At 39.7% G+C, this 15,077-nt stretch overlaps 1 protein-coding gene and 1 pseudogene across 28 annotated transcripts in view; one reads left to right on the forward strand and one right to left on the reverse strand.

Annotated features, from left to right (window-relative positions):
- The window catches only part of PTK2 (protein tyrosine kinase 2), a 353,655-nt gene that overhangs the window by 142,795 nt on the left and 195,783 nt on the right, over positions 1-15,077 (reverse strand). For all 28 annotated transcript variants that reach the window (XM_074387211.1, XM_039464853.2, XM_039464846.2 and 25 more), the window contains 3 exons: positions 13,219-13,326; positions 9,477-9,594; positions 1,649-1,679 (listed from right to left, as the gene is read on the reverse strand). In XM_074387211.1, coding sequence (XP_074243312.1) covers positions 1,649-1,679; positions 9,477-9,594; positions 13,219-13,251 — 182 coding nt within the window. In that variant the 5' untranslated portion in view covers positions 13,252-13,326. The remainder of the gene's footprint in view (positions 1-1,648; positions 1,680-9,476; positions 9,595-13,218; positions 13,327-15,077) is intronic.
- LOC101037876 (small ribosomal subunit protein uS19 pseudogene) lies at positions 6,773-7,235 on the forward strand (annotated as a pseudogene).

A 15,077-nucleotide genomic window follows, 5' to 3' on the forward strand; every position in this document is an offset into this window, starting at 1 on the left:
AAGTGATGTAGAATGAGACTCAGAAGATGAGTAGGGCTTAGCAAGGAAAAGGGAGTTGGAAGAAGAGTGAATCATACAAAGACTGGCAAAGGCCTTTAGGAAAAAGAAAGAATGTTTGCTCCTGGAATAGAAAAAAATCTTCAATGTAGCTAAGAAGAGCATGAGGAGTGACAAAAACCAAGGCTAGCGGAGTGAGCAGGAAACAATCACATGGGCTCCTGCAAGCTAGGTAAAGAATACTGGAAAGTATACTAAGAGTGACAGTAGGTCATGTAAGAGATTTAATTAGGAAGCCTTCCTCAAGCTGTAGTATAGAGCACAAACAGGCTAATGAGCAAAACTGGACAGACTGATTTAGGAGGAAGTATGCAGAACAGAGTTAATATAGCAGGCCTGTGACTAACGTTACATGATTGTCCCTTGCCTGGCATCTGGGAACTTGAATTTTCGTGGAGTTGCCACCATCCCCTGACAGGTATGGTACACTGTGCCTAAAATGTTTGTACAAACAATGTGGTTTATGCTAAACTCTTGCTTTCCTTCTGGGAGTCTGGAATTTGGATGCGTGCCAGGCAGAGAGTGCATGTATAAAGAACCCTCAATAAAATCCCTGGGCATCAAGTCTCTAATGAGCTTCCTCAGTAGGCAACATTTCACACAGGCCGTCATAATCCATCACTAGGGAATTAATAATGTCCTGTGGTCTCCATTGGGAAGGGACCCTTGGAAGCTTGCCTCTGGTTTCCTCTGGACTTCACCCCATGCACCTTTGCCTTTGCTGATTCTGCTTTGTATCCATTTGCTGTAATACATCATAGCTGAGTCCTGTGGGTCCTAGATCTTGGGGACCCCTAACACAGGAGTGTACTTAGGTAGCCCAGATAGCTAAACACGAGGGAGAGACAGTGGGAAGATGGTGAAGCAGATGGACCTATTTAGAACACGGAACTGGAGGAAATGGTAATTAACTGGCTATGGAGAAAAGAGAGGGATAGAACAAAGCCCAGGCCTTTCCCTCTCAATTCCAGTGGCCTCTTAGGTTCACTGTTCCTTTTCAAGTGTCTTGGAAAGTGCAAATATCTCTGCAAGCACTTACCACACAGCTGTAAGTGCGTGTGTTTACCTGCGTATCCGATTGTCTAGATTTTAATATTCGTATCTTAGTCCCCAGTTCCTAGCAAATTGACTGAGAATATAAAGTTACATAAGTTCTTTTGGTACTACTGCTTGATTCTTTTAATTTTATAGATCAACAACACCTATTATGAAATTCAGGACATAAACAAGAAAATTAACATAAATTATTTCTCTTTAATTTTCATACTTGTAAACTAGCCAGAATGTCACATATTTTCAGGTTCTTATAAAGATTAGCAAGAACATATGAAGCAAAGGTTTAACCATAGGCTCTCAACATTATGATTCTTTAGCTCCCCCATAGAACTTAAAGAAAAAAATTACACTTTCGATTAAACCTAAGTACTTAATAAAATTTACAACTGAGTTGATTTCTTTCTAGAATTGTTTCCTAGTTCCCTGATTATGTATATAGAAATTTAATTTTTTAGGAGAATGAATAATAAAGCATAGCGATTTCCTTAAAGTTTCCAACAAAACAAAATAACACTACATACAAAGTAGTACTTACTTTGGTATTGATGGCAAAGCCCGTTCACCTTCTGTGGGGAAAAAGGAAAGAGATGTATAAGGTTCTTTTTACTCCTTTTGAAAAGATGGTGCCTAGAATCAATAGAGGAAGGATGAGGCCTTTACTGGTATTCCAGCAATGACCCTTTAAACAAAGTTGCTACACTGTCTACCTTAGGTTCTCATGGTTTTATTTTCAATATTTATAACAAACATGAACTATTAGATACAATTGTTTAAAAGGAACTGCCTAATTATAGTAAACAACTAAAATGCCAAGTTGGTAAAAGACTTTGCAGGAGACTAACAGATGAAGAGTTTCTTATGATTAGTCAACACTCCCTGTTAAAGGACCAGGCATTCTGCATTTTGATAAAACTACTCACTAGTAACAACATAAAAACCTGTGCAGGAAGCACAGAGAAACACAAGGAAAACAATTCTACAGGTGTGTGTGGCTGCCAAAGGAATGGATGTATGATAGAAGCCAAGTCCTGGAGCTGTCACCTGAAGGAGCCCTGTACGTGGCTGGCTGGAAGGTGAGCCAGGCAGTTATCTACCACAGAGTTTGGGGTGGGCCCCCTTTTTGCTGAGCCAGCCACAGTGACTGGCTCATACCTGCCTGACCAGAGGGAGGCTGAAGACTTTGTTCAATGGTGGGGGAGACTCTTTTTTTCCCCCGCAGCCTTCATTTTGCAAACCAGGAAACATGGAGCCCTCCCGGGTTTAATTTCTTTAATCTGAATTAATGTAATAGCCTCTTAACTGGACCTCTCTTCTAATCCATCTGAGCTAAATGATTTCAGAATAATCTTCCCAAATTACAAATTCACAAAGTCAAGCAAGTTATCATGCTTAACATTTTAGCGTCTCTCAAAAATGTTCAGGATGAGATTTTAAACACCCCAGCTTAATTTACAAAGCACTGCTTCACTTTTCTTAGCACACAAACACTGCTCTGGCTGTCTTCTTTGTATTGTGTATCTATGGGGTGGTGTGGGAGGCTGAGGAGGGACCTATCTACTACTCACCACTCTAGTGCCCTTCTGGGCAGCTCCTTGGTAACACCACTCATGTAGTCACACTTGCTATCCACAGGTCCTCTCCTTGCATTTGCCCTTGAATTCGTTCCAATCAGTTCCCCCAACCCCCACACATCTCCAATGACATCTGCCTTGCTAAACCCAATCATTCACTTACAGTTAGCACTTAACACAGCTAATCTCTCCTCCTGAGAACTTCCCACCCTGGGCCTCCTGAGCTTTGCACTATATTCTCTTGGTTTTCTTCTGTCCTCTCAGGGTAACTCTTCTTCATCTTCTTTACTGGCTCCTCCTTATCTCCCTCGCCTGATGAAGATTAGAGAACCCAGTGCTCACACTTGTACCTCTTAACCTCACTTCCTTGGTAACTTCATACATTTTCGAAGTGTCAAATACCACCCACACTTTGCAGCTCCCAAATGCATTACCTCTAGCTTGGACCTCTCCCCTGACCTGAACTTCTGCATCTGGTTGCCTACCTGACACCTCCCTCTGCTCAGAACTGAGTCCTGGTGGGTGCACCTGCATAATTCCCATTGTTCAGGTGGAACCAGGAGTCATCACAGGGCCTCTCTGCTCCCCAATCCATACCTAGGGCAGCAAATACGAGGCTTTACTGTCCAACTCTATCCAAAGTCGTCTTACTTGTCACTGTCATTATAGTACCCCTGGGCCAACATCACCTTCCTACATCATGGTAATAGCCTCCTGATTAGTCCCTCTACTTTATCTGTACCCAGGCCAACCTACCATGGTCTATTCTCAGCACAGCAGCCAGAGTACTTATTCTAGAACATAAACCAGATTACATTATTTCTCTCTTCAAACCCTCCAATGGCTTCCCAAATCACTAAGCACAAGCCAAAGCCCTTACAATGCCTTTACATCTTGACCAACCACCTGCCCTGGGATCACCCCCCCAAGGCATCTAGTGACCTGGGTCTCTGCAGTTCCAGGCATGCTTCCTAGCATTCCTCAGCTTTTAAGAGGTAATAGCCAGATATCCTTACAGGTTCTGTTTTCCACCCCTTCAGGTGCAACTCTCTTAGTGAGACTTTCCCTTATTTAAAATTATATCCCTTACACTCTTCCCTATTTTTCTCAACACAGCAATACCATTCGATACATGCTATAGTATTTATTTCCTCTATTAGTTTATTTACTTATGTCCTCACCTACATGAAATTTTCATGCATGCACAGCCTTGTCTGTTTGCTGCTACATACCCTATCCTAGAACTGTGCCTAGAAAATGGTCAGAGCTCAACAACTGCATGTTGAAAGCATGAAGCGTTTGGTCTGGCCAATCCGCCTTTTCAGTATTACTTATCACTATTCCCTGATTGCACATTGTATCTCCCTGGACATACTGCACATGCCTTGAAAGGTGCTCTTCCTTCATTCAGGTAGAAACATTCCTCAGTCTTTCAAAGCTCAATTCAAGGTATTGCCCTAGGTATTTCCTGCAGGGAGCCCTTCCTGGAATATCCCAGTTTGCGCTGAGTAGCATCCTGTGTTTCTGTTGCATCCATAAAACATTTGCCATATACCATACTTCTCCACAGACTACTCAACCTGCCTAGGGTTATGGTAAGATTTAAGCTGCCCAAAGGCGTCCCTAATACCTTGCAGAGTATCTGGCACTCAGGAGACTCTGACCACTGTTTGGTAAAGAAAGAAAGAAATCAACCTAGGACCCTATGTTACTCTTTCTGAAAAGCTGTTTAATTCTTCTAATTTGCAGAGATACTTGTGAGGCTGAACACCGTATATATATAACTCACTGTACACAACTGGAATTCAAACCGAACTTCATCACTTGTTGATATTTTGAACATATATTTCAAGCAAAATAACCAAGTCACATCAGGAGGACCAAATTTAGAGTAACTGAAAAGGCCTGAAAATTAGTTTATTATCCCATGAACATGAACATGACCAGCAGCACCACCACCTTATTCACACCCAAATTGTTAATAATATAGCCTTTCAAATGACACATTAGTGTGACTTCCAACTGTTAACACTCAGTTGAAATTTCTATTTCCTGAAAGCAAAAGAAATCCATTATTGCATTTTTGGCTAATAGAAGAATTCCTAGGTAGCTGGGCATGGGTAGAAAGGCAGCTGTAAAGGAGATAAACAATAGGAGGATTCTGAGAGAATATTTTTATAAAGAGAGTAATGGAATATAGAAAAATGGCAATAGACACTATCAGTAGAAGCAGCATTTAAGAAAACCCTAAGGACTCACCTCGCAAAATGCCTAATTCTGGGAGTTAAATCTTTTTGTTCAAATATACTTCCATTCTTCTTAGAAGTATTCATTAACTGAAATTGGTGACCTAACTTACCAGACTTTTTTAATGCTTATAAATACACAAGTTTGGAGATACACACACACACGCATATTGGTTTTTAATACATCAATACAGCTATTTTTTAAAACAGATGCATACTATTACATCATGTATGCATACTCCATTTATTAATTTTTTGCTAATTTTTTCTATTATACACAATGCTGGAGTCAACAACCTCCTCATGTCAGTGGTTTTGTACGACTGATTTCCAGGAGGCAGACAAAGGGGCAGAGTACTCCTTAACTGTCTTCTGAAAATGTACCAGTGTACAATGACACAAGCATGAGAATGCATTCTCCAGAAGTCTTGCCAATGGTGGTTATCAGGTTTTTTTTTAAACCAATGTAATTAGTATAAAATGAAAGACATCACTGCTTCTATCCATATATTCCTTGCACATTTATATGTCCATTCCTCTACAAGGTAACCCATTTTTATACTTGGTTGTGTTTTACTGAATGAGATGGAAGAACACTTTAAAAATGAGAAATTTTAATTATTTATTATATGTATCATAGATATTTTCCCGTTACTGTAGCTTTAAAAATGTTATCTTGTACTAAACAAAGTGTTTAAATTATGTAACTGTGTTTGCTTTGGCAGCACATAAGTGTTTTAATTATATAATTAAATATAACAATTTTATTTTTATAGCTCTTGGGATTTATGTCATACTTACATGCATTCACTCCCTCCCTTGAAACATACAGTATTCACCATCATTCGATACACAGAAAACCTACTTAAGAATTACGTAATTACAACTCTGTATTATACTGTACATTTTCCTCTGAAAAAATTTTACCACAGAATTTTACTAAAACTGCAAAATTGATTCTAAACTTTCTTTCAGGTAAGGTGTAAGTTAGACAACACCATACAATAAGGGCCAAAGTTATGCAGACTGTGGTGGAATGCAGTATAGGACAATTTGGCTTGTGGCTCTATGTTCTCCTCAATAAATACCACCTTTTATTTATTTATTTATTTAAATTAAATTAATTTATATTTTTAGATGCAGTCTTGCTATGTGGCCCAGGGCAAATTCCTGCCCTCAGAGATTCTCCTGTGTAGCTGGAATTACTGACGTGAGCCACTATGACAAGCTAATATCCTGTTGTTGTTGTTTTTGAGATGGAGTCTTGCTTTGTTGTCCAGGCTGGAGTACCGTGGTGCAATCCTGCCTCACTGCAATCTCCGCCCCTGGGGTTCAAGCGATTCTCCTGCCTCAGCCTCCCCAGTAGCTGGGATTACAGAATCGCGCCACTGCACCCATCTAATTTTTGTATTTTTAGTAAAGACGGGGTTTCACTCTGTTGGCCAGGCTGATCTTCAACTCCTGACCTCATGATCCGCCTGCCTCAGCCTCCCAAAGTGCTGGGATGACAGGCGTGAGCCACGGCGCCTGGCCTAATATCCCTTTTAAAAGCACTATATAAATCCAAAGTAACTACAGTAGATAAAGAACTAACAAAACGTGATTGGGCACACCTGGTTCACATGTAGAACGTACTCATTACTTATTACTGTCATGTTCTGTTATGCATATACATGTATACATGTATAAGTAGTTTACGATCTAGAGAAGACAGACGGGCATAGGTAATTGCTAGTTAAAGTGCGTTTCCAAGAAAATGGTATATTAGAGTTGTAGAAACATGTTTAACATTTATTTAAACTCTTAAAAAAAAAAATCTCGCTTTTCTGAGGATCCAGCAAGATGGCAGAGATAGAGCAAAAGAAGCAGCGGACTTTCCGCAAGTTCACCTACCGCGGCGTGGGCCTGGACCCGGACCTGCTACTGGACATGTCCTACGAGCAGCGGATGCAGCTGAACAGTGCGCACCAGTGGCGGCGGCTGAACCCTGGCCTGGGCGGAAGCAGCACTCACTGCTCAAGCGCCTGCGCAAGGCCAAGCAGGCGCCGCCCATGGAGAAACCGGAAGTGGTGAAGACGCACCTGCAGGACATATTCTGCCCGGGATGGTGGGCGGCATGGTGGGCGTCTACAACGGCAAGACCTTCAACCAGGTGGAGATCAAACCAGAGATGATCGGCCACTACCTGGGCGAGTTCTCTATCACCCACAAGCCCGGGAAGCACGGCCGGCTGGGCATCGGGGCCACCCACTCCTCCCACTTCATCCCCCTCAAGTAGTGGCTCAGCTAATAAAAGCATACATATCAACAAACAAAAAAAGAACTCAAAAAATGTACGTATGCTGTGTCCATATGTATTTCTGACTACAACCTACTAAAGGTGTTTGACTTCAATATTATTTTAGCTAGGCAATGTATCTTCATCTTAGGGATCTATGATGAAATGTAATACATAAACATGCTATGATTCAGAATAAGAAAATTACCAAGTTTAATAATTCATTTTATAAAGACAATATAAAACTGGAAATAAGCAATGCCCTATCTAGTTTTTCATGACAAGCATTTTCATTTATGCTTTTTTCATATAAACAAAGAGCTTAAAAAGCATTGCCTTTCATGTTTTAGTATCAAAAGGTTTCTCCCTAGAGGGCAAAAAAGCTAACAGTGAAATCAATACAGGAAGATGTTTACATTTTAAACACTGAAGGTTCATTTAATGCCTGACATCCGAATGTTATTTTTAAATGTGTATTAACATTGAAAAAGGACCTTTTGGCAAACTGAGGATAAAAGATGGAAAATTATTTAAAAGGAAACAGGCAATCTATAACATTTAAAATTTTTTCCTATATTACTATCTCTGTGAATAAATTATCTAAAAACATTTTAATATTCGTAAGGCATATACACCTGTTTAAAGTATAAAGTCTGATACTGGAAGAAGAAAATGTCAAAAAATAAAAATAATAAAGCACAAAGTGAAAAATCAAGACCTACAGCTGCAAAGACTTAAACTGTGGGTAACTTTAGACTTCTGAAATCAACTTCATTACTCTATTTCATACAAAGTAAACTTAAGAAAAATATATGAATAGGCTTTATTGGTGTGATCATTGTGGAAAAAAACACTTTTCCTCTAGAAAAAGCCATGTCCTGGAATCAAACAGACTTATGTTTACTTAGCGAAGGCTCATAGCTTTGTCTGTTTTCAGGGCACAGCATCATTACTTACCTCTTTTAAGATATATAAACAAAGGGTCCAATGACTCCTCTCTATAAAACCCACAACACACACACATACCGCGCATGCAAACGCCAACTGCTTTGTAAACAGGGCACTTCTCTGTTGGGTAAGGCTGGATCCTCTGTGTTTCTATCTGCTTCACTTGGGCTTTGCCTTTTCTCTATCCTCATCACTATTTAATACAATTCTGCTGACTTGAACACACACAACACTTCAGGATTTTCCTCCTCTACAATCATCCTAGTCACTAAGGTGAGTAGCTAGAAGGGGTCTTGGCAAGAAGGACAAAACCCACATTCAGAGTCTCCACTTGCACAGTGTGAGCTGCTTTACAGTTACTATTTGGGACATGTCTAACAACTCTACAAAATAGGTATCACTCTTTTACAGATGAGGTATCTCAAAGTCTAGATTAATACAGTGTCAAGATCAGACTAAACTAGTAGCAACAACAGGAACAGCAATATAACTAAAATCTGTGAGCACCATGTGCGCCAGCCAAAGTTCCAACCCTATAAATAAATAAGTCCTTTATCCTCCTAATACCACAGAAGATAGTTACTGTTCTTCATGTTTGATAGACGACAGAACTGAGGCACAGAAAAATAATTTACAGATGATGATGGCACAGGGAACTCATGATTCGAGCTTAAGTTCCGTAACTCCCAAAGCCAGTCTTTTCCTGCTTTACACTACATCTGCTATTATCTTGCTGGGAATATTTTCATTTGATTCTTTCAGAAATCAAAATCCTCAAAAGCATTCCTCATTATATGCTTGCAAAAACTCCACACCATTTTTATAGTGATGTTTCCAGGGTATTTATTTATTATAATCCTTCATTTTTTTTAAACATCATGACTTAGAATGCATTTTATTCTTCGAATGCTCTAAGCTTTTGAGTTATGTAAGAAAAAATAGAAAGAGTACTTCATTTATAGTGAGTTACAAGGGATTCCTTTTTTAAACCCATAATTTTGTTTAAACCCAAAAGTTTAAAAATACTCATGTATTTAAAAATAGTAATGGCAATTTCGAAAATCCTCTAAGTAGGTAGCTCAAAACACAGACAATGTTTTCTTTAGGCTCTATTCAAACCCAGTTCTTGGCTTGTGGAAGGTGTGAACTGGATCACCATCCCTAGAAAGATAAGCACTCAAGATTATACTGAGCTGAATTATTCATTTGGTCTTCCTTTTTACAGTTACCTAAAAGAGGATAACAGGCTATTGTTAGGGACAAACTCAGTTAACAATCTGGTAGAAATGCAATTGGGAATGCTCAGCAACAGCACCTCACCTTTCTGGGGTCTGATGATAAAAGACTGCGAGGCTCCATTCACCAGTCGGCAGTACCCATCTATCAGGTCAGCCATATTCTCTGCAATGGTTAGGGATGGTGCCGTCACTGTCAGAGGCTAAAGGAGAAAAGACCAAGAAAACAGACTTTATTGTTCTTCGCAGTAAGCAAAGGACAGCTGTGCTATGACATCAGACATCGCTATACACTTGAAAACAGAGTGGGAATGAAACAAGATCTGTTGTAAGATTTGAAAAAGGAAATTTGGTATTTAAGGACATTATTCCTAGAATACGTGACAAATGCAAACCCAGATGAAAACAGAAAAATCACTGAAACTGGGGCTTTCTAGAATAAAAGGAGATTAAAAATATTTTCCTTCAGAATGTCTGGACCCTCTGGCATACTCCAGGTTAAGGAAAGAATTTAGACAATCAGTAAGTTAAAGTATGACTTGTATCAGAAACTAGACTAATGTGGAGTAATTTTTTTTATCAGCCATCCATCATAATTTTTCTGATGTAAAAGAAAATTAATAAAATTTCATTATTTTTAGCACACATAGCATGTTCTGACCAAAGGCTTAGAAATCATTCTTTCCAAAATATGTTCAATATTGAAAAACTTCCTAAAGATCTATCTTTAACTGTTATCGGAGAGTAAGAAAAGCTGTATTTCATTTTCAAATACAGGTATGGCCTAATTCAAGTAGTTATTTATAATCCTCTAAGTGAATGCCTCTCACCTGCATTGCCCTAAATATTACTTGGAGGTTAACAAAATGAAAGGAGGACAGTTTGAAATGATGATGGAATATTACTACTGAGATATTTGCAGAAAAGTTCTATTGTGTCAACATTGACACAACATGGTCATATAATGTTTTCTGATTATATGGTTTTTGATATTGTATGGTAATATTTGTTAATCTCAAGAATCAACAAGAGTTCCTAGAGCCCTCAGATGTCACCAAACTCACAGAGTCACAGGGCAAAACAGTGATAAGGCATCTGCCTAAGTGAGGAGTGCTGCAAATAAAGCTACCCAGAGAACTAGCTATAACAGCCCAAAGAATCCTGGTGTGCTGATGGAAACAGATGAACTTCAAAAACATGCTTTACACATCAGCACAACCGTGTGTGCCACCAGACTGTCCAGATCCTTTCATACATGAGTGTATTTTGTCCATCTTACAGAAAGGATTCCATTAGGTAGTATTTGCCAAATGGCTCTTTTTCATACCACTTGTTTTAAATCACCATTGCATGTTGATTAAGAACATAGGCTTTGGATCCAGACTGTTTGGGTATGAACCCCATTTCTATCAATTACTTGATGTGGCCAACCTCTTATACCTTAGTTTCCTCAACTACAGAATGTGGTTAACCGAAGTATATCAAAGTATATACTTCTGTGGTTTTAAGAATGACACAGCCTCTCTTGGTTTCTGTATAAAGAACCATTGGGGCCAGGTGTGGTGGCTCACGCCTGTAATTCAAGCACTTTGGAGGCCAAGGCGGGTGGATCACCTGAGGTCGGGAGTTCAAGACCGGCCTGACCAACATGGTGAAACCCCATCTTTATTTAAAAAAAAAAAAAAAAAAGAACCATGAGTAGCATATGCCCAGTATCAGGTACTGCTGCTGTTATAATTATTATAATAATCACATAATATTATTTCTACCCAGAGAATATCATATACAACAGTATGGAAATTAACTCAGTTTACAGAATATATACAGTCAATGCACCACACAATACATTTTGAAAAACGATGGCCCACATATGCAATGGTGGTTCCGCAAGATGTATATAATGGAACTAAGAATTCCTATTGTCGGGTATGCTGTAGCTATCCTGAGGTTGTAATGCAATGCACTGCTCGTGTTTGTGGTGATGCTGGTGTAAAAAAAAATCTATTGTGTTGCCAGTCACATAAAAGTACAGCACATACAATTATATACAGTACATAATACTGGATAATGACTATGTTACTGTCTAATTTTCTTTTATTGTTATAGTGTACTACTACTTATTAAAAAAAATTCAATTGTAAAACAGCCTCAGGCAGGGCTTCTAGAAAGTATTCCAAAAGGCAGCACTGTACTCCTAGAAGACAGCAGCTTCATGCATGTTACTGCCCCTGAAGACCTCCCAGGGGTGCAAGATGTGGAAGTAGAAGATAGTGATATGAATACTCCTGACCCTGTGTAGGCCTAGGCTAGTGTGTTTGTGTCTTAGTTTTTAACAAAAAAGTTTTAAAAGTAAAAATAATAGAAAATAATTTTAAAATAGATAAAAGCTTACAGAATATGTAAAAAAGGAAAATATTTTGTACAGCTGTACAGTGTATTTTAAACTAAGTAAAAATCAGTTTATAAGATATAAAAGTTACAGTAAGTTAATGTTTATTTACTACTGAAGAAAAAGGTTTTAAAAATAAATTTAGTGGAGCCTAAGTATATGGTGTGTACAGTGTTTACAGTCTATAGTAGTGCACAGTAATGTCCTAGATCTTCACATTCACCCTCCATTCACTGACTGACTCACCCACATCAACTTCCAATCCTACAAGCTCCATTCATGGTAAGGGCTCTATACAGGTGTATCATTTTTTACCTTTTATACTGCATAGTTACTGTGCCTTTTCTTTGTTTACATGTATTTAGAGATACAAATACCATTGTGTTACAACTGCTTATTTAGTATACTAACATGTTATACAGGTTGGTAGTCTAGGAGCAACAGGCTATATTGTACAGCCTAGGTGTATAGTAGGCTACAACATCTTAGCTTAGTGTAAGAACAGTCTGTGATGTTTGCACAACAAAGAAATCAGCAAATTATGCATTTCTCTGAACATATCTATTGTTAAACAAAACATGACTGTACATATAACTCCTAGAAGTTAATGTCCTTGGTACTTGATGATAACCCTTTTTTCTTTTTGAGACATAGTCTTACTCTGTCACCCAAGCTGGAGTGCTGTGGTGTGATCTTGGCTCACTACAACCTCTGCCTCCTGGGTTCAAGAGATTCTCATGCCTCAACCTCCCAAGTAGCTGAGATTACACGTGTACACCACCACACCTGGGTAATTTTTGTATTTTTTAATAGAGATAGGGTTTCTGTGGTCTTAAGTGATCTGCCTGCCTTGGCCTCCCAAAGTGCTGGGATTACAGGTATGGGCCATCACACCTGGCCTAATGATAATCTTGGATCATCTCATCTTTACAATAACATTCTTGATTTTTTTTTTTTGAGACGGAGTTTCAATCTTGTTGCCCAGGCTGGAGTATAATGGTGCAATTTCAGCTAACCACAACCTTTACCTCCTAGATTCATGCAATTCTGCCTCAGCCTCTCGAGTCGCTGGGATTACAGGGATGCACCACCATGACTGGCTAATTTTTTGTATTTTTAGTAGAGATGGGGTTTCTCCATGTTGGTCAGGCTGGTCTTGAACTCCCGACCTCAAGTGATCCACCCGCCTCAGCCTCCGAAAGTGCTGGGATTACATGTATGAACCACCATGCCCAGCCCACTCTTGAATGATTTTTAAATCTGTCTTCTGTTCTATTCTTGGGGACATTTAATCATTGTCATTTGTAATGTAACTCTATATAAGAAAGTTGTGATTCTGATGATCCATAAAAACTTCATCCTTTTCATAAAAAAGTCATTATTTCTGAAACACCCCTACGTTACTGTTTTCTCTTAATGATGAATTTAAGTCCCTTACCTCGGGTGCACCTGCTATTTTTAGTTGTAGCATTCCTTTTCTGTCCTTGTCTTCACTGTTTGAATACTGAATGGTTTGTACTTGATTGAAGTCAGCAAGATGTGTGGGCTATAAAAAGAAAAAGTAAAATCTTTACGGATAAAAAACTAATTTCACGGAGTCTAAATGTTCTGCGAAATCTTCATTGTCCTCAAGACATGCTCCCTAAGACTGGAGGTCTGGGGAAAAAAAACAGATTCTCCATGCTGCCCCAGGGGAGTAGCCGTAAGACTATCTCCTGTACTTCAAAGTCAGGCCCAGGTCTGCTCTTTGTGATATGCTGAGGAGACCCATACGTCAGTTGGATGAGTGAGAGTACAGTTACCAATGAGAGAGAACAGAAGATAAAGGAAGGAAACAAGTTGAGGCAATCAATCGGCTCCCATTCCCAAAGAAAGAAGGATCTGGGACTACTCCCCGTGCAGTAAGTTTAGAGCTTACTGGGCTAGAGTAAGTTCTAAAACTTACAGGAGTTCTGTAGCTAGGGAGACAGTAGGTAACTGTAGGGAAAGGGCCTTTCCCAATACAGAATAACCTCTTAAGACATGCCAGGAGAGTCTATGGTCATAGTAGCATAAACTTTTGCTTTCTCTCTCTCTCCTTTTACTTTTCCTTCTATTACTGCTGCACAATTAATAAACACTTTTCTTAAAAAGAAAAAAAAAAGAGTTGGGAGCAATGGCTCACATCTATAACCCCAGCACTTTGAGGGGCTTAGGTGAGATGATCCCTTGAGGCCAGGAGTTCAAGCAGCCTGGGCAATACAGTGAGATCCTTTCTCTACCTGCCACCCCCTCAAAAAAAATTAGCCAGGTGTGGTGGTCTGTGTCTACAGACCCCGCTACTTGAGAGGCTGAGGCAGGAGGATCCCTTGAGCCCAGCAGTCTGCACCACTGCACTCTAGCTTGGGCAATTCATTGAGACCCTTCTTCAAAAAAATACATAAAGATACATGTATTTTCCATCCTTCTAACATCTCGTGGGGATGTTCACTTCGCATGTGAAGATTCCTACACATTTCTTCAAATCAATTAACCTGGTTAAGGCCACTCTATCAGGTATTAGCCCCTCCCCATCCCATGGAGAACAGAAGATACCACTAGGACTGAGCTGGAATTATTCAGAAAAAAACTCACTCTCAGCTGTCCTTCCCAGCAAAGCATCTTCCTGCACTGTTGTAGGGACATGTATTTGCAGGTTCCTGCCTTACCCTGAGAGGCCACAGGCAGCCCTCCATTCTCTGGTCCTAGGCTTCTCCACAGCACATCCCACAACCCCTCTGTGTACTCTTCCCACTTGTCCTCTGGGACATCCTGCCCTTTTGGGGTTTCTTCCACCTCACTGGTCTCTTTTCCAGTTCTTTTTATTGGCTTCTTCCCTACTCAATCTATAAATGTGAAAGAGCTGCAGGGCTCTGTGCTGGGTGGGCCCTGTTCTTCCCTCTAGTTGTGCCATGGCAAAATGAGTATCATATAGTACTAGGGCATTAAGCACCAACTCCAGCCCTGACATCTCTCTGGAACTCAGACGCATGTATCCAACTCCCTATATCCTATTACCACATGGATGTCTGTGAAAGATTACTAACAACACGATCAAAAGGGTACTCTCTCAAAACATGCTCCTCTCCCAGGCTTCTTGACTTCAATAAAAAGCATCATATTCAACATTTCTGAGCCAAGAAAAAAAAGAAGGCATTCTCACTGATTCTTCTCCCTTTCCCCATTATCCAACCTCTCCACAAGTCCTGGTAACTTCAACTCTAAACATCCAGAATCCATGTGTTTATTCCCCATCTTCATAGTTGTCACGATAGTCTA

Source organism: Saimiri boliviensis, chromosome 15 (genome assembly GCF_048565385.1).
Source record: "Saimiri boliviensis isolate mSaiBol1 chromosome 15, mSaiBol1.pri, whole genome shotgun sequence".
Taxonomy (NCBI): Eukaryota; Metazoa; Chordata; class Mammalia; order Primates; family Cebidae; genus Saimiri; species Saimiri boliviensis.